Source organism: Phocoena sinus, chromosome 20 (genome assembly GCF_008692025.1).
Source record: "Phocoena sinus isolate mPhoSin1 chromosome 20, mPhoSin1.pri, whole genome shotgun sequence".
Lineage (NCBI taxonomy): Eukaryota > Metazoa > Chordata > Mammalia > Artiodactyla > Phocoenidae > Phocoena > Phocoena sinus.
Genome location: NC_045782.1, coordinates 16,997,687 through 17,023,268, shown reverse-complemented (window position 1 = coordinate 17,023,268; position 25,582 = coordinate 16,997,687). Strand labels below are relative to the sequence as shown.

Here is a 25,582-nt window from a genome sequence, read left to right as displayed (position 1 = left end):
CTCACAAATTTTAATCTTAAAAGATAAGAAACACCTCAACAAACCTACAAATTTTTAAAGCCTTTAAGGAGTGAGTTAGCAAGAAGGAACGGGATTAAAAATTGCTTTATATTTATAATTGCAAATAGGTTGTTTTAAAAGAATCACATATATTCAGTTTAATCCATTAAAATCCTGAAATGGTTTTTAAAGAAGTAAAAGTTAAGAGTTTGGTTCCCAAAGAACTGGTTAATTGTAAAATACTAACCTGCTGGGAAAGTGTCTCAAAAAAATCAATTACTTATATGCACACAGAGAACTCTTTTAAAATGCATTTTTAGAGTAGCTATTTCCTGGTTTTCTCTAGGACAGAAAAGCTTTTAAAGTGTGATGCACATTTATACCTGATTTAAACTCAATCTCAGAATTTAATGAATATCTGAGTGAATTATTTCCCTAATGGAATATTGTAAACATTATGAAAGGTACTACACCTTCACTAACTTCCACATCTTCAAAAATAATTCATGTCAAAACTCAAAAGTATCCACACTACAAGAACACATATTGTTTCATGTATCATATAATTATGTATCTCACCAATAACAGTATATTTTTGGAACTAAAACCTGATAAAACAATCAATATCCATAAAAATGCTCAACAACAAATTTTATGGTTATTTATTAAAATACTTCTTTTCCTTTCACCACAAATTAACATCAGTGTAATTTTATCTCATAATATACACATACTCAAGTTGTTTTTATTTTTAATCTGCAAAAATCTAATTTGTATCCAAAAGACATTCTGCATAAAAGGTCAAAGTAGGGCCAGTCTGAATGCTGAAACCAATTATCAGTCAAATGTCCCCTTTACTTACCTCCCCGCCCACCCCCCCATAAAAGCTGAACTACAGGTTACAAATAAAGGCAGTCATACACTGTACATCATCAAGAGAATCACAACCCATCTATCCTTAATTACCTGAGTTAGGTTGACAACTTCTCAAAGGAAATCTAATTTACAGTATATGTTTGAGTATGATAAAGAGAATTACCTATAATATGATTACACAGCTATATACCAGAAGCCAGAACCTTCTCTCCATATTTTACACATTACAATCCATGGTACATACACCCCAAAAGAAAGTTAACTTGCTTTTTAGATCAGTAGATTTTGTTAAGCCAACAACTCCATAAACCAACATTTTAAATTTATAGTAACTATACTGTCTTCATACTTTGGAATGTGTTCTAAAATATCTTAAATTGCCAATTAGATTTCCTTTGTTTCCACAAGGACCTCATATCACTTGTGCTGAGAAATACATTCCAAAACTTAGTGTTACCCAGAAACATTTTTTTTTTTAAATCTGAAAATAACACTAGTAGAAAAAAACATTTCAAGGAACAATTTTAGACAAAATCTTAGTAAATAAAGCAATGTTAGGAAGGCTAAAAAACATGCTCTAGAGAAAAAGAGAAAGCCTGAATTTTAATTTATGTGATATACTACACAATGGTATTAGTAAAACACCAAACAAGAGTGTTAGAAATAGTAAATTAATTTCAACAGTGATGGTGTATATTATGTTAAATCCACATATGCTGAGAATTAGAAGGCTGAAGCATTAGAAAGAAATGTTTTTATTAAGTAAGATGGCCGTCCAATCCAATCCATTTGCTCACAGCTGACCAAATTTACTTAACGTATCCAAAAAGGAATCTCTTGAATGGACATAAAAGCATGTTTCTAAATTTTAATTTAGTTCTGAATTTAAAATAGAAATTTACTATATGTAAAGCTCAGACGAGAAATGAAAGATGAAACCAGATGAATACACTAAATTTTACCTTTTAAAGTAAACTACCTATGTGACTCCTAAAGCTTTTCTTTACATCTTTCTCTAAATTTATTTGGATTGTATGAACAAAGGTAGTACTGAGCCTGATAAAGATCAGTTATACTGACAGATAATGGCAAATTTAAAATGAATGCACGTTAATATTCTGGACAAATGTCACTCACAGGAAGAAAATAATTATGACTACCATGATTTTCTTCCTTTTAAATTAGGGCAAGTTCATAGAAGCAGGTAAGTATATGCATATCATGTTTGCAAATAAGGTGTTTCTCTATAAATATGGACTCACTTTTCCTTTATTTCAGAAGTACTATAATTCTCAGTCCCAATAGTTTAATAATGATTTTCTCTAAGGTAAAAGTGGTTTTGTTTTACCATTAGAATTTTTATAATCTAAGCACAATGATCTAAATCCTGGCTGAGACTGTCTAGATAAAAATATAAGAAGTAAAAAATAAACTTTAGCTACTTTTAGGTAAGATTTATTAGAAAGTGACACTTTCCTTCCATGTACTTCTAACAATTAAGGAAAACTTTCATCTCTAGGAAAAGAAATCACTCACATTACCTGCAAACAAGAAGCAAGAATGAAGAGAGTCAGCATTTCCTAAGGCCTTGAAATTAAGTTTCTTTGGCATTCATTTATAATTTAAAGAATAAATAATAAAATTAGACCAGGGATATCCAATGCAACAAATGCTCCCAAAATACCTTTGGGATAAATCAAACCAAAGGAACACAGAGAATGTTTCAATGTAACTTAATTCCAGGGTTAATTGAAATGAAAGCTACTTTGTGCCAGAATTAGTAGAATGATTTTACAGTGAAGGTCAAATAGGCTGAAGTGAAGATGTTCTTAACAAACAGCAAAAGATTTTTGTTTTGCTTTGAAAGAAACAGCTAAAAAAAAGTTCTCCAAACTTACTGATTTTTTGTTTTCCTTTTTTTCTTTTACTGTAGCTTTATTCAGTAGGGAGTGGCAAGTTGCCTACAGAACAGAGATGAGCACAAACAAGTCACAGCACCAACTACATACAGCAACAAAAACAATGTTGGCTTGTACATAAAATTACATGATCAAAATGTAACACAAATGGAATCAACAAAAAATTAGGAATCAACTTAATTTTGAGGGATGAATTTTATCTCTGGATTTTAATTTTTATTACATTTTTAAGCCAAAGCATAAATAGCAAGAAATGCTGAGACAATCATATCTACTATTTCTGGCTATAAATCGCAGAAAAGCTCTCCTCAAGTGAATGCGAGGATATTTAATACTTGCATTTCAGTTAAATCCTAGCTTTTGATAAATTTTATATAAAATGTTCATTACAAATAGATCATACTCTAAAAACACTTCTATGCATCTACATAATTTTTTCTTGATACATATATTTATATATACTTCTCTGTGTATCCTTCAATGGACTTAAAAAGTTCTTTTTCCAATAGCTGGCATTGAATTCCTATCCTACTGATTAAAAAAATAAACATTAAATGGCTAAATATAATAGAAAAATACACTTTAGAGATTCTGAGCTAGTCTCTCTCTCTTTAAGAAAGATTACTCTTACAATTTCACTTATTTTTGTTTGCAGGCTACTTCCTGAAAAAGTTCTAATCAGAGGAGGTTAAAAGCTCTGCAACGTTTGGGAAAAGAATGTTATCAGCTCAACTAGAAATAAGCATTAATATTAAAGTGAAGAAACTGCAGAGAAAATTACAGAATAAAACTGTGAGCCTGCTTAAAATTTTTCACAGATTTGACCATTTATCAGAATGTCTCCAAAACACACACACACACACACACACACAAAAACAAAAAAATACCCAAAACCCACAGAGACATATTGGTTTCATCTCTCAGAGCTCCTCCTAGGCCAAAGAGCTCTGTTAAAATTAAAAGACTCCTGATTGGCCTAGACTAGGCACAATAATTATTTTTAAAATATCTTGAAAACAAATTAGAATTCTTTAATCCACCATACATGGCATTTTATTCTAAAAATTCTGTGCATTCAACACCATAACCCATAATAACTTGGCATTAGTTTGATTTTTGTTCATCCATCCATCCATCCATTCATCCAAGTAGTTACTGTGCACCTACTTGCTAGATACCATTCTAAGCACTGGAAGAAAGCAATAAAATAAGAAGACACGGTCCTTTTCTCAAGGAGCTTTGATTCAAACTTTAGACTATATACAAAAGCACTAGTAACCCAATTTATCCCCAAAATGCAGTTTTATACACTTTTTATTTTCAATTACGGTATATAACCATCAATTATAGCCTTAAAATTTTTGTGTAAACGACTTCTGTTTGGAGAAGCACATTTGCTAGGAAAAGACGACATTTATTTAGAATCATATTTAGCTCTTCCTCAGAATTCTCTCACCACAACTTAGGAGAATATCCAATCTGGGAATTGTTTTCTCATTATTCCAAAACTATCAGGAGGAAAAGTGGAAATAAATACATGAGAAAATGTCTCAGTTATAAATCTAACACATGTTCACAGTTGGCTATTCCTATATAATCTTAACCCAGTCCACTAAGTAAGGAGGCATATAAAATGAAAGACATGGTTAAACCATGATTTTAAAAAGGTTTAACAGTCAAAAGTACTAACTCAAGACCTAAAGCTCAGAGAAATTTATTAGCTAGCAATATACTCAGCTTTCAAATCTTCCCCAGTAGGTCCCAAAGCAGGAGACATATTTACTAGAGGGAAAAAAACAATCGACTACTATCCCTCCCAGCAGAACATAAAAGTACAAACGGACCATTATGTTATTTCCAAAGTCAAAAGGGCAAGGAAAAGCCAGAAGAGGGAAGATGAATAAAAATAAAAGAGCAAACTAAGAGAAAAACTACATTTGGAAGGAGACTCAATGAAAGAATATCTTGAGATCAAAGTTTATTTTTTTCATTTTTAATTAGTAAATGTAAATTTTCCTGTAATCAGTCACTTATCAAAAAACTTTTATTTATAAATAACATAGCATATATTTCCTCTATAGTACTGTACATTCCAACAATAAGTTTATCCAATACGTCCCCAAAATGCACTAACATTTAAATAATATTATTAAAGGGAATAATTGTATGTGAAATTTTAATACAATAATTCAGGTCTGTTGTAATATGGGATACTGTATTATGGAATGTTTTAAAAAGCACAACACATAGTGGTTAATAAGCCACCAATTATCAACTAGCATTATTTTCTGCATTATTTTCACTTCCCTCCCTTCCTAACTATGAAAGCTGACAAGAATCTTGTTTACTTGGGTGGGAGAAATGGGGTTATTTATTCCTTCATTAAATATTTTCTAAGTACTTACTAAGTTCCAAGCACTTAGTTCCTTTTTCCTTATCAAGTGGGACTCCGAGTTTGCTGATGATACAAAAATTGTTTTCTTTTAGGGAGACAACCACATGAAGAATTTCTACTAAAATCTACTAGAGACCATATATGTAACCAGGTAGTCAGTACCCATTCACTTCTAACCAGCTAAAGTCAAAGCCACTGCCACTTGAGAAATTCATTTGCTCTCTGAAAACAGTTACTATTAGGCCAACCAAGAAGTTGGTCCAGACTATTTTTAATAGGTGCTTACCATTTCTTATCTGCCTAGTTATATAAACAGAAAGGACTGAATTGGATTTAAAGAGAAACCTGAATAATGCCCAGACTTAAGCTATTACTTACTGTATTAGATTTCATATTATAACTAAACCACCCTCTGGTCTCAGATTTAACTAGCTGAAAAAATTATGTGGGGCTCTCCTAAGCTTCCTTGAGCTATTTTGAAAAGGCAGGAAAAGTCATGATAAATTAAATTAAGACAGTTTTAATGCTAAGTATGCTTCATCATCTACAAACATGATGAAACATTTTTTTATAGATACAGCAGATACATCTTTATAAATAGCAATGGAGGAAAAATTCACAAAGAGCAGCCTGAAACAGCTTTTTTAAATGACAATTTCACTGATCTTGCTAATGTCTCTAAGCAACCAAAGCCCTGTGCTAAAAAACAAATGGCTGGGGATAACTCTGCAAAGAAAAAGACACAAAAGGCATGGGTTTTGATAAATACATACATTTTTTCCCCTATACCTGCCCCTGTCCCAAACTCCAGACCCACTAATGTTTCTTCCAGAATCACAGTTTTAACAGGCTAATGTGGATTTACACTAATCTCCCTTGGAGTGATTAAATCATTTCTGAAACTGCATATGCCCATCAAAAACACAGTGGAAGCCATAAAAGAACACAGGTGCAATTTCCTTAGCAAGTAGGGGATGACTGTGGACATCTGAACTCAGAAGCATTACTTGCAGTTCTAGTGTTGGAAAGTCTAATAATTTGACATGAATGATGATGCAATATATTTTATGAGTAGCATTCTACATAAAATAAAACATCAGCCTGTCCTGGGAAAACCTGACAAAAACACAATAGAGCTTAATAAAAAAATCAAAATTATGGATAAAGCATTTCACAACACAAAAAACAAGGAGTAGACCAGCCTCATATGTGAAAGACCCGATGAGTAATTTAGGTACAAGATAAAAACAACAACAAAAATTCCATAATACATCTCATTTCAATCACATCTATTATACCCAGTAGATTTGGTACATTTTAAGCTTGTTCTCAACATAAGGAAAATTTATTATTTTTAAAGTACCCCCTTAAACTACTTTATATTTTTAGAGCCAATTTAAACAATTCTTCATGTATTATTCATCCAAATTGATTCAGTATTATCAACCACCCACTATTAGCAGCTAAATTCCTCTTTGGTAAAGCATTTTTTTAAATTTAGCTGTGGATTAATAATGGTAATCTCTAACCTTAAGCATACCTGGTACAAACAGTGGCACACACTTCGTAGCTGAGGGGGAAACTCGGAGGAGGAACTGATGATGGCATGGAAGAACTTCTCGGTCATCTGAAGGAGGTTTCGCTGGTTTTCCTCAAGGCTCTCTGACTGTTCTAACCTATCGAGAGGAAAAAGAAAAAAAGCAAAACCAATTAAAAACAAACAAACTAACAAACAAACAGACATACTCCTTAAAAGACATTCAGCCAAATGCAACATTTGGACTTTGTTGGGAACCTGATTTAAACAAACCAACTATAAAAAAGGCAATTTTGAGAACTGTGTATAAAAATTCTTCTCCCTCTATATTTTCATAAATTTAGTATATGATTTTATTTTTTTGTCCATCTAGTAGGTAGGAGACTGCACCTCACATTTTTAACTTTTATTTCCATGACTTCAGTAAAGTTAGACATGCTTTCAATATTTTGTGGCCATTCAGGCCCTATTTTCAACTGCCCTTCATATCCAGTTTAATATCTCTAACTGCTAGGTGTCCCTCTTGCCAGTACCTAAAACTCAGTTTGTTCAAAATCAGCTGATTTTTTTCCTCCTACTTGTATGTCTCATCCTGTGTTCCCCATGTTGTCAACGGCACCATCACTGTTTCAATCACGTCATTCAGGTGACCTCTGATGTCGTCTTTGCCTGCAGTACTCCATTATTCCCCACATTCAATTATTGTTGCTAATGATTCTTTTTGTTTTAAGGTATTTATTTATTTATTTGGCCGTGCTGCACAGCATGTAGGATCTTAGTTCCCTGACCAGGGATTGAACCCGTGCCCCCTGCAGTAGAAGCACGGGGTCTTAACCACTGGACCACCAGGGAAGCCCCTCTTCTGTATGATTCTAAAGTCTTGGTGCTGTGATTAAAGGCAGATATTCAGAAGGCAAACTCACTAGGTTTAAATTTCAGCTTTACCGCTTATTGACCATTATGACCTTGGTCAAGATACTTAACTTCTCTGAGCCTCATTTTTTTCCATCAATAAGACAGGAATAATTATAATGCCTACTTTATGGGGTTTAAATTTTACCCAGTGGCTCTCAAATCCACAAACCTTTACTTGAGCTGCCCAACCGAACTCTCAAAACACATTCCCTATGAAAGTCACTACTTAACTACTTGTTATACGTCTTATCTCCCCTACTAAACTGTAAGATCCTTGAAGGATGTCTTCATCTTTGACCCCTTAAAAACTAGCATAGTACCTTACCAAAACAATTATTGAATACTTGTTTTCAATCTCTTAACTAGTAATTTTCTTTCTATACTAATTTACATATTACATAAAAGTTTGGGACACTCCAGATTCCTTGCAGCTCACCATGTGGTGCAGCATATGGATACAGTAAGAGTTTGGAAATTAATGTAGATGACAGGCAGGAAAGATTTCATGGACTAGATGAGTTCTAAAGGAGGGAAAGAATCTGCACAGGCAAAAAGAAGTAAGGGCATTTCAGAAAGAAGAAGGCAGGACAAGCACACAGTTCAATCTGATAAACATTTATCATGCATCTACTATTTGCCATCTTAATGCCAGGTGCTGAGGATTCAACAATAATTGGCCTTTGAACCTCTCAAAGAGGGGAGAGAAGTACACACTAAGTAATGAGTACAATTATTCAAGGATATAAAAGACAAAATAGCAAACCAGAGACAGACACGATTAATTCACATGGCAACTGGTTGCCGGGAAGTCAGAGGCAGAAAATGAACTTGGGATATATGGGGAACTAAAAAGAGACTGGTCTAAACATGGGGGCTTTATGAAGGGAGATCACTTAAGAAGCTACAATAGTAACTCAAATCTGAGATATGGAGGGCATAGAAGCTTTGCGTATGAAAGAAAATATTAACAATATATTTAACAGGGCTAGAAGAGATTTCTAGAAACCTTGACAGTTCTTGTCTACTTTGTGGGAACTTTTTCTTAATGAGTCAACACAGCAGCAGGTGTGCTGCTGGTCTGTTTCCAATGTCCCTCTAATACATCTATCCCTCATGCCTCCCACATGCCAATGATAACTTATTGGCTATTCCATTAATTCTGATCTATAATGAAGCTTTGTGTTCAATTATTTAAGTGTTTGTGTGTATAAAAATTCTTCCCTCTGACTTTCAATCAGCTTTTGTTTTTGTTTCCTATTGTTTTCCTGTTTTTAATTTCATTGATTTCTAATTTTTATTTCTTTCCTTCTGCTTGCTTTAGGTTTATACTGAACTTTCTCTAATTTTCTAAGGTGAAAGTTTAGGCCATTCATTTTAGATCCTTCTTCTTTTCTAATATATGCATTTAATGCTGTAAATACTGTATTTCACTACTTTCCACACATTCTGATAAGATGCACTTTCATTTTCATTTAGTTTTTCTTTTTCTTTGCATCTCAGTTTTGGAAATGTCTATTGACATATCTTCAAGTTCACTAATTCTTTTCTCATTTGTGTCCAGTCTACTGATAAGCCCATCCAAAGGCATTTTTCCTTTCTGTTACAGTGTTTTTGATTTCTAGCATTTCCTTTTGATTCTTTGAGTTTCCATCTCTGTTTAAATCACCCACCAGTTGTTGCATGTTGTCCACTTTTTTCCATAGAGCCCTTAACATATTAATTGCGGTTATTTTAATCCTCGTCTGATAATCCCAAAATCTGTCACACCTGAGTCTAGTTATGATGCTTGCTTTGTCTCTTGAGACTGTAATTTTTTTGTTGAAAGACCCAAGACATAATGGGTAGCAGGAACAGAAACAAAGAGGTCTTTAGTGTAAGGTTTTATGTTAATCTGGCTAGAACTTAGGTTGTGCTTAATGTTTGCTGTAGCTATAGGTGTCAATTTCTTCCGGTGTCCTTGTTTTTGTCTACCTAGTTGTCTGGGATTCCCTAGTTTTCCCTAGGAATTCCTTCTTAGAGTCTCTGTGTTGAAGCTCTTTGCTGTAACCCACTTTTAATACACTGGAGTCCTGTCGATGTAGTAGTGAGGTACTGGGGAGGGGAAGCAGTCTATAATCTTATGCTTATATCTCCACTGTTTTACTGGGCCAGAGTGGCTGGGTTGTGACCTTCAGAAGAATTTCTTAGCCTTTTTTCTCCCCTTATGTGAGTCAGGAAGGCTAGAGGAGGCTGAAGTTGGGTAACTGCCCATCCTCCAGGTCAGATAAGGCCCTGGTAGTAATCCTTAAAGGCAGGCCTTTGTAAGGGAGAACAGAACACTATGGGCATATTACAAAATGGTTACTCTTCCCCTTCCCCTGCCCAGAGCACAAGGGGACTTTTCTTCCACCTTCACCATGAGAACCTGGTAGGGTTTCTAGAGGTCAAACTCACAGAAGTGTGAGGGTCCCCCTGACACAGGGCCCCCAGGAGCTTTCATTCTCAAGCTAATCCACACTCAACCTCCAGCAAGTTGTCAATTACAGCCTAAGTGTTCCTATCAGTTACTGACTCCAGCAGCTGTTTCTCCCTGTAAGCTGGGATTCTCTGAATTTGGCTGTCACGCCAGTTTTTTCCCTTTTTTTTGGGGGGGGGAGGGCGGTGCCCTTCAATTCTCTGATGAATTTAAGAAGAGTTGCTGATTTTCTGTTTTCAGCTTTTTCTTGTTATGAACATAGCAGTGTCAACTTCCAAGCCCTCTACATGTCAGAAAAGATGTCAACTTGATTTTAAGTAACCTGAATATAGGTAGCTTGTCATCTAGTTCCCTTCTCTGTGCCAGAGTACTTAGTACAGTAGATTTCTTTCAGGCAGTAGTTCACTCTCTAAGTAATTTTTACCCTTTAGAAAGTGAAATTGCTAAATGGTAACAAAATACAAGATGACATTAAAAGAATGTCGCTTCTAAGTTTAAACTACAACTTTTTAACCATTTTAACAATAACTGGTTAATTTAGGTGCCAGAGTTCTGATTAGATATTACCGTTGATACTTCAGCAAAGGCAGAGCCAAAAATACCAACTGATACGAAGTTGCCAAATAAAATTTTTAGGAAGAGAAACCATCAAGAAGCTCTGAACTTGAAAATAAAAAATAAAATAATGTTAAGGTCCTAACTGAAAGACAAGAGATGTGGCTTAGAAAAAGCAAGCATAAGTGTTAAAAATTTCATTCAACAAATATTTATGAAATGCCAACTATAAGCCAGATACCATGGGGACAGGCAGAAAGCTTCATGGAGATGGTGGTTTTTAAACTGCACCTTACATTACCCCTTGGCCTCTTTCCCTTCTCCTAAGTCAATCCACATTATAGGAGGAAGAGCGAGATAGATTTAAAAAAAAACGGAGTCAAGCATGCTCAGTTCAGTGCCATCCTCTCCATTCTAGATATGTCTGCCTGCAGAAAAGATATAATCTGGTCTTCTCTCCACTTGTGATAAAAAGCTTGCCAGCCCCTGTGATGGAAGCCTGTAGTTTACCCAGCCGTGCAAGGGATGGGGAAGATGATTCTAATTCAAGGTGATGTATTAGCAAGCCTATGTTATATGCCCACAGGATCTAAAGCCCCACTCTTTAATCATTTTTATCAGAAATAAAGGAGACAGCTGATTCCTGGGTGCTTCACTCCCATCCCTCCCCTCCCTCTGCCCTTTTGGTTTTGAACTTGGTGGGGGGAAAATGGGTATTACTTATTAGGCAACTCTAATCCCAACGAACCCCATGTTGTCAAGCCACTTTAAAAATGTACAACATGCGCATATTTCACTGGAGTTAAAGTACAGAGAACACAGGAAAGAATGACAAGTAGTGATGTGGATTATAGTCAGATGAGTTTTTTTCTTGCAGTCAATGGGGAACAACTGATGGTTTCTAAGAAAAAAAGTGACAAAAAATTTTAGGTTTCAGAATAATTCCTGCAGTAAATGATCTGCAAATAAAAAGATAATGCTAGGACAATAATTAGAAAGCTACTACAAAAGTCAATGGGATTGGGATTTCCTAGGTAGCACGGTGATTAAGAATCCGCCTGCCAATGCAGGGGACATGGGTTCAAGCCCTGGTCCGGGAAGATCCCGCATGCCACGGAGCAACTAAGCCCACGTGCCACAACCACTGAAGCTTGCACGCCTACAGCCCGTGCGCCGCAACAAAGAGTAGCCCCTGCTCGCCACAGCCAGAGAAAGCCCACACAGAGCAACAAAGACCCAATGCAGCCAAATATTAATTATTTCAAAAGTCAATGGGGTCGATATGGCATTGGCTAAATAATGATATTGCCAAACCACAAAATATTATGCAGCAGTTAAAAGGAATCCGATTCATTATCTTTCTATACTGACAAAGAATGATCTAAGACACAGGGTTATGTTAAAAAAAAAAAGTTGCAAAACCATGTGTATATTGATAATATCTTACCATTTATATTAAGTGCTCATATTATAATATAGTTTCTACCACTAGAAATATGTATATGCAAATGAATTGAAAAAGGACAGAAGAACGGCCTAACTAGTAACAGTGCTATGTCTCTAGAGGTGACACTCAAAGACACCTTTAATGTTATTTGTAACTTTCTTTAAGAAAAATGTATTTGAGGGACTGCCCTGGTTGTGCAGTGGTTGGGACTCTGTGCTCCCAGTTTCGGGGGCCCAGGTTTGATCCCTGGTCACGGAACTAGACCCCACATCCATGCCACAACTAAGGAGCCTGCGAGCTGCAACTAGGGAGCCTGCGAGCTGCAACTAAGACCCAGCGCAACCAAATAAATAAATATTTTTTTTAAAAAAAAGAAAAATGTATTTGTGTGTAACTTTTATAATTAAAGACTAATCTTAAGAATCAAGGGGAGAAATTATGAGGGCCTTGCCTCATGTAGTAGAAATGAAAAAATGGAGAGCTGTTGCAGATGAGAGGATGACACACCTGGTAGGATCTACTTCAAAGCTAACACGCTGCCAATCAGAGGATGTGATCACAATCCGTAATAAAGGATCCAGGAGTTTCTGTAGGTAGGTAGCACCATATACCTAAAGAAATACACAAGTAGGAATTTATTATGCCGGCTCCAAATATCTTGCATTAAAGAAGACATTCTGCTCTGTACATAATCACTGTTTGGCATATCTCCACACCAAAAAAAAAAAAAAAAAGATAAATGGATACAAACCTTGAAACAGAAGGTCATTATTTTACTGGCCAAGCTGTTGCCTCGGAAAAGAGTCTGCATGGAGTCTGCCAATTCTACTTCCTTAGAAAACATGTTCCAGAGCAGTTGGTAGAGTAAATGCCGAGAGTCAAATAGAGTCACTAGAACTCGAGCTAGTTCATCCTGAGAACAAAATAAAATCGTGTCAGTGTAAACAGTTCCATTTTTCCTTAAGCAGGAAACTGAAAGGCAAATTCAAAGCTGACAACCACCTGCTGAACTGAGGTATATGGTGAATGATTAAGTTTTCCCCTGGGATTTATCTGTGTATATCTGTCTATGACAGATGACTATTTCTATACACCTACAGTAGCTGCTAACTCTAAGGATTAAATGATAAAAGGTAAAGAGAGGCCAAGGCTTTACCAGAAGACAAAAAAAATCCAGGATTCAGTTCAAATCCTATGACAAAATGAAAGAAAACAGAAATAGAAGATGATGGCAAAGAATTTGATATGCACAGATCATTTTCTTAGAAAATCAATGAGGGCAAATAAGACTTCGGTGACCACAGAGCTCTACTCTCTTCTTATATGGTCAGGGAAACTCAGTGAACGCTGAACACGGCTAGGCAAGAAACAACAAAAATGGAAAAACTACAGGATTTGCAGCAAGTCAGGAAAAAGACCTAGGCTGTGCATTCAGAACCAAAAGATTAGCCAGATTTACATACAAAGTGGGGATGGGTGGCTAATTCCCATCTAGGTCCTAAACGATACGCCTTGTAATTCCCCACAGTAAAGTATCTTTTGGTACACTCAAGAAAAATGAACGTGATAGTAAATCACTGTTTAACCATACATGTTGGGAAGAGATTTAGAGAGAACAGGGGTAGCCATAATAAGATGGCCCAAACTTCAATCAGTGACAACAAAGCCAGGATCATGGCCTGTAGCTCCTCTAATTCTTATCCGGTCCCAGGATTATTATAATCTGTTATTCGAATAAAGGAAAAAATTTAACAATCCTAACCACAGATAGCTGAAGCCAAATACGATCCAATACGCTGCTATACTTCCTACAGTTACATAATACATAATTGACTAGATATAAAAATTCTATCCTCCATTTTAAAGCCAAGTGTAATTACGAGAGATAATTCACTTACAAAATAAAACTATTTTTAGACTGCTGTGCTAGTTTTTTCCACTCTAATCCCTCCCCTGCAAAATTCTGAAAACTTTAAGCACCAGAATTTATTTATTTATTATAGTATTTTAATTTAAGAATAACATAATAAAAATAACATCATAAATCCATAACATGTTAGCATAAACAATAGTTTTGGTAAAAATAATTATATTTTCCAAAACAACAACAACAAAAATCTGTGAAGAGTAGTGTTGTTTTGTATTTTTGCATTTTTTAAAAGTGTCTGGCTTTATAACTGGTAGTTGAATTTTCATATAAGCACCAGAATTTAAATTTACAAAATAGAACTAAAATTTTTAAAGTTATCTTGTATTTTGTTTCGATACAGTTCAAATAGATCTGGCCTAATATAAAAGTCCTTCCGTAAAAAAAAGTCATTTAGTATAAAACACATAAGAAATGATTTACTGAAAGAAAACAAAATGATTAAAGCCTCTTGGACTTAACTAATTCTATTTTATTGAAAAAATTACTGATAATTTTTAGCGCTAATTATAGGTAGGTGCTAAAAGGTAATTCAGAATTCCATTTTCAGAATATATGAAGATCTGTGAACTAATGTTAGGCTTCAAGAGGATTTCAACAATTTCCTTTTTCTAACTCACTAGCTACAAGCAGGATTCCATCTTCATTCATTAAACAATTACTTACTGAGTCATTGTTATATGCCAGGTTGTACTTCAAGACCTGGAACTACAGCAGTAAACAACATAGACATAGTCTGCTCTCATGTAACTCACATTGTGGTGGAAGGAGACCAAGCAATCAAATAAACAAGATAATTTCACATAGTAAATAACTGCTGCAAAGAAAATATAACAAGGAATGGAATAAAATGACTGTGAGTGTGGTTTTGATTGGATGGCCAGAAAAGACCTCACTAGGAAAGTGATATCTGACTTGAAACTTGAATAACAAGAGACCAGGGAATAAGTATTCTAGGCAGCAGCAGAAGCAAGGGTGCTCAAGGGTAGAAATAAGCCTAACATGTTTGATGGCCAGTGTGGTTTCAGTCTGGTGAACAAGAAGGAAAATGGCATAAGATGATGTCAGAGATGAGGCAGGGCCCAGGCTGGGTAGAGCCTTGTAGACCAGGGTAAAGAGTTTGAGTTTCATTGTAAGTATGAAGAATAAGATCCTACAGCTTTTAAGCAGAAACACATCTACAGGCAACAACAGATTACATATAATTAGATACAATTATAGATATAATTATAAATTAGATATAATTTACTAAAATGAAATGAAATGAAATCATTTTCAGTACAGTATAAACTAAACAGCTTTTTAACATGGAAAGGGACAAGCTTTCTCAAATGTTTAGCATATGTTACCAAAAATGATATGGTTCTAGGAAATTTTTTATTAACAGATGCCAAATAGCCATATTATGTCTTCTGTATTTAAAACAAGCAATGTCACAATTTCAAATGCAAATAAGAGTGGTTAAATTTTTAAAAAATTGCATAACGCATTACAGAAAAAGAGTTGTGAACTAGAGGTATATCAATAGTAAACAGGCATAAGCCTTGAATTCTAGTTCTAGCATTACTAACAACTAAATATGAGATTTAACCCTAATTATCTCATTTAATATATGAATACACCAGACCAGATCAGGGGTTTTAATTTTCTTTTGATGAGTGTTCAAATGGAATTTTTCAGTGGGTCAGGTAAGGAGTTTGAGTTTTACTTTAGATATGTGAAATAAGATCCTCATATTTAAGAAATCTAGTGAGGGCTAGAAGAGCCAACCACTTTCCACAGCTGAAAATCACTCAAATAATATCTGAAGTTTCTTCCAGCTCTAAAAGTTTTAGCAATTAATTCAATTCATTGATACACACTACTATATAAAAAATAAACAAGGATCTACTGTATAGCACAGGGAACTATATCCAGTATCTTGTAATAACCTATAATGGAAAAGAATCTGAAAAAGAATATATATATATGACTCAATCACTTTGCTGTACACCTGAAACACTGTAAATCAACTATACTTCAATTTAAAAAAAATTCATTGAATGAATGAATTTTGAAGCTTCTGCTATGTGCCAGGCACTGTTCTTCTCCTCTTACTCAATGAACTTACCCACTGAGAACAAGGGACCACATTGGCCAGAGCCATAGCTATTGGGAGCTCTCCTTGATCACCCATCATTGTGACCAACTCTACCAGTCTCTCAAAACGATCTGCCAACACCGTTTCTGCAAGTGTGTCAAATTCTGTGCCTTGTTGAAGGATTTTTGTCAGAACTTCCATAAATGTAGCTCTTGTCTGAAGATCTTTGTGATAACCTAAACCTGATATAGACAGACAGATGCAAATTTACTAACATGGTCTTTCTGAAGTAATTCCACTTGTCTTACATGCCAGTTCTCTAGGTTTTACATTTCTAAATGAAGCTTTCATTTTATCTCACCTATGGAGTGCATGAGGCCACTGTCCACGTTAGCATTGAGTAAGTTTGACATTGCCAGGACTGTACAGTGCCTCAGTGATGCCAGCCTCCGAGACATGCCACGTTTCCTGCCACCTGTTTGTGCATTTTCATCTTCAACTTCACTACAGTCATTCAAAAGGTTCATAAACAATGTGAAATACCTGTGAAATAAAAAGACTGACCCTTACCCAGTGAAGGCCACATCAACCAGATAACGAATCAGACATTCTGAAACCATCACATGTGCATCACACGAGTGGCTCTGGGTATCTGCTTCTCTCCAGTCTTGGGGTAATCAGCCAGCATGGCTCATTATGAAGTGTTTTGTGTTGAATATGATTTTATCCTGACAAAGCTCAGTACATATTTCATAATATAAACACCAAATACATGCAGTGTTTCCTGGCAAATGCATCACTTTTAATGTTTAGAATATAAAAATTAGTGGTCCAAACAGTTTAGACAATGACATTTTAAATGACTTAAGGAGGTGATCTGGGTTTTACTACCAATAAAAATTCACCAATCGGACTTCCCTGGTGGCGCTGTGGTTAAGAATCCGCCTGCCAATGCAGGGGACACAGGTTCGAGCCCTGGTCCGGGAAGATCCCACATACCGCAGAGCAAGTAAGCCTGTGCGCCACAACTACTGAGCCTGCACTCTAGAGCCTGCGAGCCACAACTACTGAGCCCGCGTGCCACAACTACTGAAGCCTGCACTCCCAGAGCCCGTGCTCCGCAACAAGAGAAGCCCCCACTCGCCGCAACGAGAAAAAGCCCACGCCTAGCAACGAAGACCCAATGCAGCCAAAAATAAATAAATAAAACTTTTTAAATTCACCAATCAAATTGTTTTCTTTAAAAACCACAAAACACTGGATTACTGGACTGAATGTCAATATTATGACATAGTATGAGTGTGTTTCATGTTTGGTCATTGCAATCATTGTTGCTTTTGTTGTGGTCATCCATTTACAATGCTTGGTGTCAGTTTATTTATCTCTTGTAAAAATAAAATACAGTGTGTGTGTGAAAAAATACAGAGTGTTCAGTAGAAAGTAAAAAGAAAATAAACCACAAAACACATGTGCATCACATGAGTGGCTCTGGTATAGGGCTTCCTATACAAGCCCTATCATGGATAATATTGCTTCAAGCACATGTTATATTTTGTGAGACAGCGGCTGATGGCCATAATAACAAAGCAACTGAGGTCCATTTTCTAAATATAATCATTTGCTACTTTGGTTATACTTTGTTTTGTTGTGTGTGGGCCTTTGTTTTTTGCTTTGTATTTTTGGTGAATGAAATTTACTTAAGAAATAACTGTGATTTGGCTTCCATCAATTCCACACCATCTCCTTCCTCAGGCTGCAGCGGAAGACCAGCCAGGAGTGAAACTACTGCTTCCATGCTTGCCTGGTCCAAATCTCTGAAGAAAAAAAAAGTTTAAAGACCACAAATCTTTCAGGTTCTTCCACTCCACCTTCCCCTCAAATAAACTTCTTCCTAACAGATACAAACTTTAATAACTACCTATTTCATTAAACAAATTACTATGAAAACCTAAATAATGTGAGTTAATATGCAGAGCCCAGAATGCCAAGACATTTCAAGTTGGGGAGAGGGTGATAATAACTTTCTACAAAGTAATCTTGGCAAAATGACTACCTTAAATTAAAAGCACAAACTATGGAACCAAGGCTGGCCAAAGAAATATATGTGAATGGTTTTTGTGTAATACATAATGTTTAAATATTTCTGATACATTGCAGTAAGTGTTTATCATTAGAGCAAACTTAAGCAATTACATTTTAGAAAGACTCAAAACGACTAAGTTCCTCAAATAATATCTTTATCCAATCAAAAATTAAAAACAATCTAAGGCTTTATATACCTTATTTTCCAACTGTAGACTATCCTCCCTAAACAGACAACCCAAGCTTTCCAAACATAACACTCTCTCACATTTTTTACTGAAAGTCTTTTAGTTAAAAAGAAAAAGAAATAATAAAGATTAGTATCTTTATATAATTCAAATGCAAAAGGTTGATATCCCAAAAAACAATTTCAATACACATAAAATATATGTATACAAACTATAATGAAGTAGTAGTAACACCTAGAGTAAACCTGCTGATACTTAGTTAAAGGTCTTTTTTTTTTTTTTTTTACCTTGTAAGACATTTTACATCATCATCTGCTGCTTGGTTTGATGTTCCCATAACCCAATCTGTCAGGTATTCTACCATCTTATTCCTATAGAATGGCAGAGAAAAAGAAAAGAGGACACAGCTTTTTTAAAGCCACACATACACTTTTAGTCATATAAGAATTTTTAATAGTTCAAGTAATTTTCCAAATCACCCAAGCAACATGACAATTTCATAAGAGAGATACTGCTATTACAAATCTAACAGTGAGAAGGGCGCAAACATGAGCAACCTGGGTACCGATCCACCACATCAGCCCTTAGCTATGTATCCATTTGGATACAGAATCAAATTCTTGGCCTCAAGTGTAGTGTAATTTTAGAAAAAGGGAGCACTGTCATGGGCACAAAGGTTTGGGAAATTTGAAAAGATATGAAGAGAAAAAAAACCACACACACATAAAATGCTCCTTTTTCACCTTCCCCACTTCCCATGATAACCAGGTGCACACTATTTTTCTGTACTTCACTTAACATAATAAGATTTACAAGACTTAACTTTGCTCTTTTGAGAACTCACCTAAATTTCATCTCTTGACAAAATGAGAGGTCGTCTCTCCTTGCCATCATTACCTCCACTAACTGACACAGTTTCGTTTTTATTTGAATTGCATGGACCATATTCCCAAGCACACGAACATATCTAGACACAGAAGCATTAAAAATAAAAGATCCGATATAAACAAAAGAGAAGATTTTCTAAATGCTTTCATCTCTAAGTAAAATGATTAAATGTAACCATAAGAACTATAAGATTTTCATTTTGTTTATATGAGAACATATATAACTTCTAATTACTTTATTATTACACCCTAATTTGGGTGCAACAGAGAAAAGGATAGCAAATTATTTCACTACTAACTACCGATACCAATGCGTCTGCTACACTTCAGTAGAATGCTTACCTGACCAGATTTAACATCATTGTTTCAATGCTAGCTTGCCCCAGATGTTCAGAGCTGCCTTCAGTATGATTATCTAGTAAGTTCTTCATTATAGCTATGGTTTGCTCCACAAACTGAGTATTGGTGTCAGTCAATAAAACCTATACGAAGAACAAAACATTGGGAATTGATTTGGGAATCAATGCACAGCAGACAGACCACAGAGAGATAAAGCTGCCTGATCTAACTGTCATACACATGCAGAAATTCAACCACGGGCACATATCCAAATGTGCACATAGATACACAGACACTCATATCCATACCCAAGACATTGTTAACCCCAGGCACGCCCATGCACTAGAGTCCCTAAAAAGCAAATTGACTCCTACATTAGACGATTCTTCTTTTTGCAATGTTTTCACCTATTTTTTTAAAACTGTAAGTGAAAGTTCATGCCAGTATCGAAATTAAATAATCTAAAAGGAAAAGGCTTCATTATTTCAAATGAGTCACTCTATTCACAGGGAAGGGTGAAAAATAAAACAGAGAACACTTTACCTGCCCTTGGGAGTCAAAAAACTTGCTGATGGTATTCTTCAGTTTGTTAAAGAGCATTGGATAAAGAGCAGGACTCAATTCTAGACCCACCAGATCCTTAACATTGGTCCGTATCTGAAGTCCCACTTTCTCATGGTTACAGACCATTAAGGATAGCAATCGATCCATAAATTTGCTGACAGGTGTATCTGCGTTTCCCTCTGAGGACATCACTGAAATCATGGAACCCTTGCGTTCACTGACTGGGCCCATGGGTGGGCTATAGGTTGCCAGGCCAGAATTGCTTCTCTGCTGCAGGCATACTCCCCCAAGGGCACAAAGGAAGCCAGTCATGTTGATCCATTCTTGTAGGGAGTCTGTGTCAGACAAATCTATGGATCCTCCTCCACTCACATGAGACATTCGCCTCTTAACGATGGTCTTGTGAAGGCTTTCAGCAGCCTAAACACAAAATTTTTATGGAAAGCATGAATTCAACCTCAACTGGTTGAGAGATTTGACAAATTACTTTTTATCCAACATTTCTTCCATGACAAAAGAACATTTTTTACATTTAAAAAATCCAAGTCTTCACTCTGTAATTTCTAGTCACATCAAGGTACCTTACTGCTTGAGGATGGATGAGTCTTAAGTTACAGAATTGAAGGTAGTGATACACGTATATCCAGTATCAGATACAGAAGGTGGTGATGGACTGCAGTTCAGGAAGGAACATACTTTCAAAACATTTGCTTATATCAATTCCTGGACACAGAGGCCATATCTGTGCTGCTTCAAGGAATATAAGCATTTGGAGATTTTTAACCAAGTAGTGTGTGTACTTAATAACTTAGTGATTGCTGAAGTTCAAGTGCTCTGGGATCAGCTTTGTAAACACTGTACTACTATTAACATATTGGGTTAGCCAAAAAGTTCATTCGGATTCTTCCATAAGCTCTTGCAGAAGATCTTATAGATTCCCACATGGCAAGATGAGAGTAACCAAGTGGAAGAACCACTGAACATAGAAAGGAGTGTAATGAAGGAGTACAGAAAAATTTAAAAATCAATAGAAAAAAATAATACTCTACAAGAATTTGTAACGTGACAGAGGAGGAATCTTCCAGGAGTTCTGGTCCTTTTAGTTTATGGAATAGAGATGAGAAAGAAAAACTTACTATGTGTAGCAAAAAATTTTCAGATTCAATTTCCCAACTGCTTGCAAGCATAATACTCACCTTACTATAGAGGATATATCAACCTAAGACAGCAACATATTAGGGACAATCTGTGACATGGATGATGTAGAAGTGCCACTGCATTTGTTTCATTAGGTATGTCTGTTTTATGGGGAAAATGACCTCTCATGAATGACTGCTTTGAATATGGGACTCTTAAAACTTTGCCATTTCTTACAGCACATGGATTTACTACAGTTGTATCTAGTATTAGAATATGGCTACATAGCTCTGCTGTCATGTAGCACATTATCTCTTTTAGGACCTACATTATCAGGTATTTATGCAAGTTCCCTGATCAGGAGTTAAGACCGAGCGGGGCTCACAATATGGATGACTTAATGTGTAGCACAGTGAAAGAACCATTGAATACAACGCTATGCTTTGTTTTTTTTGTGGTATGCGGGCCTCTCACTGTTGTGGCCTCTCCCGTTGCGGAGCACAGGCTCTGGACGCGCAGGCTCAGCGGCCATGGCTCACGGGCCCAGCCGCTCCGCGGCATGTGGGATCTTCCCGGACTGGGGCACGAACCCGTGTCCCCTGCATCGGCAGGTGGACTCTCAACCACTGCGCCACCAGGGAAGCCCTTTACGTGATCTATTTTGACTAAGAGGTTGACTGGGCTCAGTCAAATAATGAATCAACTTCACACCTTCAACGATATATGCAATAATGAGTCACTAGCATCAAACATAGAAAGTCCATCGCAAAAGAACTTGCAGACTGGCTTATAAGCAACAATGTGGTAGAGCAAATATATGGACTGAATTTCATACTGAGATTATCAAACACTGTCAAGTGACTGAATTTTTTTTAGCAGCAGCAGGATGACTGAGTACTTGGCATATTGACTACATTTGGGCTGCAACACAGCTGAAAACACTGTAGTTGGTATATGCATGATTTATTTCCTTTATTCATCAAGAATTTGGATCCAGTACCACTTAGATATCTTCTTAATCTGGTTTCAGCTCTTCAGCCAAGTGTTCGTACTGAACAGACATTATACTTGGCATTGATGTTAATTAACGCATTATGGAATAATGTATTAGCAGCTAAGGCTCAGCTACCTAAACAGTTATTTGGCATCTTTATTAATCTTCCCACTGAAAATAAGAAAGAGGAAGAAGAGCTCAGAAGACCAGCTCCATCACCTTCGTCACCTGCAGTTAGTCCTCACAGCAGCAGTAACAGTGAAACTCATCAGAATGGAGGCAGTGATATTGAAATGGATGAGCAACTTACACACAGAAGGAAACAGATGCAAGAGCAACTTTCAGACACAAAGAAATCCAAGCAATGAAATTCTGACAAAACTGCCAACAGTGGTGAAGATGGAAGCAGTGGTCCTGGAAGCAACAGTAATGGATCTAGCAATGAGGTGAATTCTACTAATGCAAGCCAGTCAGCTGAGTGCTCTGGTAACGAGGGACAGTCAGAAGACACTGCTGATTTGAAGCCCTTCAAGAAGATGCAGATCATGGTCATAATCCTCTTAAAAGTAGTTGTGGTACGGATCTTTGGAACAGAAAGTTAGAAAGTCAAGCAGGCATCTGCTCAGAGGATTCCCAAGGCCCATCAGCAAGCAATGGAACAGGAAAGGACCTGTTTTCTAACCCTGAGCCGATGCCATCAGTAGATAATCAAATACAAATGCTGGATGCCTGTTCACACGCTGAAGACCCAGAACATATTTCAGAGGAAGTGAATGCTGCTCATATAGCAGAAGCATCTCAGGAATCTTGCAGTATTACACGCACTGGGGACTTCCTTGGGAGATGACTGGAAATGAATTATTTGCTTGTCGGCAATTTAGCATCGCTAAATTCAGCATCACTACCACCACCACCACATCATCATCACTACCATGATGGGCATATGGCTGATGATAAGCTAAGTACAGATGATGTCAGTTGCCGTAGCTCCCAGGTCAGTGCAAAATCAGAGAAAAATATGGCTGATTTTGATAGTGAAGAATCTGGGTGTGAAGAGGAGCTAGTTCAGATTCATTTCACAGGCAGAGCTACCATCTCATCTCTAACAACACCTTGCCAAAGTAGCATCTATTTACCATGAACATCTTAATCAAGAACCTATAATTCATAAACATCAATTCAACAGTAATTCTGTGGAAGACATTAATTTGGATATTGTTTGCAAGAAAGGAAACACCTTGTTGTGGGATACAGTCCAAGATGATGATACAGTTAATCTTTCTGAAGGATTAATAAATGAAGCAGAGAAACTTCTCCGTTCCTTAGTATGTTGGTTTACAGATAGATCTGAATGAGATTTATTGAAGGTTGCCTCGAAAATAGGAAGCAACAGGTAAATAGGAATTACAAAAATTTTTATGCAGTAGTCAAAGTTCATTTTGCGTATTCTTATCAACTAGGTGTGGTGAATTCATAGCATTTAACGTACCATTATCAACCTATTTTTTAGTAATTGTGGTTTTCATATTAGGTTTAAAGACTTCCCTTACAGGGTTCATATTGGGTTGGTCAAAAAGTTCGTTCGGTTAATGAATATGTTGTTCAATAAAGTTCTTGGTGAAAATGAAAAATGTCCTTAAAACCCAACGAACTTTTTGGCCAACCCAATATTTTATCACTGTCTTGCTTTTATCAGTACTTTTCGGCACTTTTCTTGATTAGATCATCTCCAACAGAAACAAAGGAGTAATAGTAATACTTATTCTCTTCTTGACTCTGGGAACATAGTGGTGATTACTCTGGTTTCAAATTACAGTTAAATGTTCTTAAACTGTGTCACAGTAAATATAAAAGAAGCTAAATAAGTGACGTGACATTAAACTGAAGCTGCAACATAAACATTTTGATTATGACACTGTCCTTTCATCTGGGGAATCTTTTGTGTCTTGACTTTTATAGTGCATAAAGAATTAGATTGGTGTTTCTTGTCTAGTTTGAATTCTGCTATATATTTATATACTTCTTCGGGGCTCAAATGATTACCACAAGTTTCTTGATTTTCAGTTCTGTTCCACTGGTACAATTTCAGGTTTCCCCTGTCTTATACTGTTTTGATAATGTTGTCCCATTCTCTGACATAGAGAATTCAGTTATTAACTGAATATATTATATTACATCATATCATATCATATATTGTCAGAGTAGCTCTGCCCAGGCCTGATATAAATGTCTAATTTTATTGAATATTTAAGTGCTTCAAAATATTTATCTAGTTGAATTAGAAAAAGTATGTACAATATTTTATTTCCTACTTTTGGTCTTTAAAGGGTTATAATTTGAACAATCCCAAAAGAAAAATTGCTTGTTCGTGCAGGTATAAGAAACCACTAATAACAGACCCCTGTTAGTGGATCAGTTGTCTCATTTTGTATATACTCTTTAAAAGGAATGCTTTCCATGGGGCTGGATGATATGTGGTCATTTCCACAGATATTATGCCTGTTCACTTTCAAATGTTAGTTATCTTTTACAAGTTTTTGTGAAACTGTCCAACAGTTTTTCAACGTGATTATATCCATTTATATTCCCCATATGTGCATCTGCATACCCTGTGACCCAGCAATTCCACTGTTAAGTGTGGACCTTACAGAAATACACCTATATGGTCAGCAAAAGACACGTTCAAGAATGTTCAGAGCAGCACTATTCAAAGTAACTAGTTGGTGTATAACTATCCAATGCCAAAAAAGAATAGAAAAGAAAAACTGAGCACTGTTAAACAAAATAATATATTGCAATAATAATAAACTACAACTGCACGAAATAGTGTGGCTGAATCTCACAAACATTATGTTGAGTGAAAGAAGCCAGATACTAGAGTATACTTCTATTGCTCTGTTTATATAAGTTTAACAACAAGAAAATGATTGCGTTCAATCAGGACAATGGTTACTCTTGGTCATCAGTGACTGGAAGGGGCACAATGAAAGCTTCTGGGATGCTGGTAATGATTTCTTTCTTGATGTGGGTGCTGGTTGCACAGGTATGTTCACCTCCTAATATTTTGCACTGTCACTTTGATTTACACATATTTTTGAATGTATACTTCGATTTAAAAAAACTATGCAAAGATGCAAAAAAAATTTTTTTAAGTAAAAAAACCCAAACTTAAGATTATCATATACATTTTTAAAGAGCCACTAAAATATTTTTATCATAGACTAATATAATCAACACAGGATATCAAATTTCTTTTAAAAAGCTTTGATTTACATGAATGAACCT

At 35.9% G+C, this 25,582-nt stretch overlaps 1 protein-coding gene across 7 annotated transcripts in view; it reads right to left on the bottom strand.

Moving 5' to 3' along the window:
* Positions 1 to 25,582, bottom strand: part of NF1 (neurofibromin 1) — a 252,743-nt gene that overhangs the window by 105,643 nt on the left and 121,518 nt on the right. For 5 of the 7 annotated variants that reach the window (XR_004347587.1, XM_032617092.1, XM_032617094.1 and 2 more), the window contains exons 21-31: positions 20,146 to 20,586; positions 19,606 to 19,745; positions 19,221 to 19,343; positions 18,664 to 18,747; positions 17,804 to 17,920; positions 16,468 to 16,649; positions 16,137 to 16,348; positions 12,851 to 13,012; positions 12,607 to 12,710; positions 6,731 to 6,866; positions 2,775 to 2,837 (exon numbers count right to left, since the gene is read on the bottom strand). Coding sequence is in view for 5 of the 7 variants with exons in the window: in XM_032617092.1 (XP_032472983.1) it covers positions 2,775 to 2,837; positions 6,731 to 6,866; positions 12,607 to 12,710; positions 12,851 to 13,012; positions 16,137 to 16,348; positions 16,468 to 16,649; positions 17,804 to 17,920; positions 18,664 to 18,747; positions 19,221 to 19,343; positions 19,606 to 19,745; positions 20,146 to 20,586 (1,764 nt within the window). In the remaining 2 variants the exon portion in view is untranslated. Of the gene's footprint in view, positions 1 to 2,774; positions 2,838 to 6,730; positions 6,867 to 12,606; positions 12,711 to 12,850; positions 13,013 to 16,136; positions 16,349 to 16,467; positions 16,650 to 17,803; positions 17,921 to 18,663; positions 18,748 to 19,220; positions 19,344 to 19,605; positions 19,746 to 20,145; positions 20,587 to 25,582 lie in introns of those variants that run through there. The other 2 variants (XR_004347588.1, XM_032617096.1) reach the window with 2 other exon arrangements.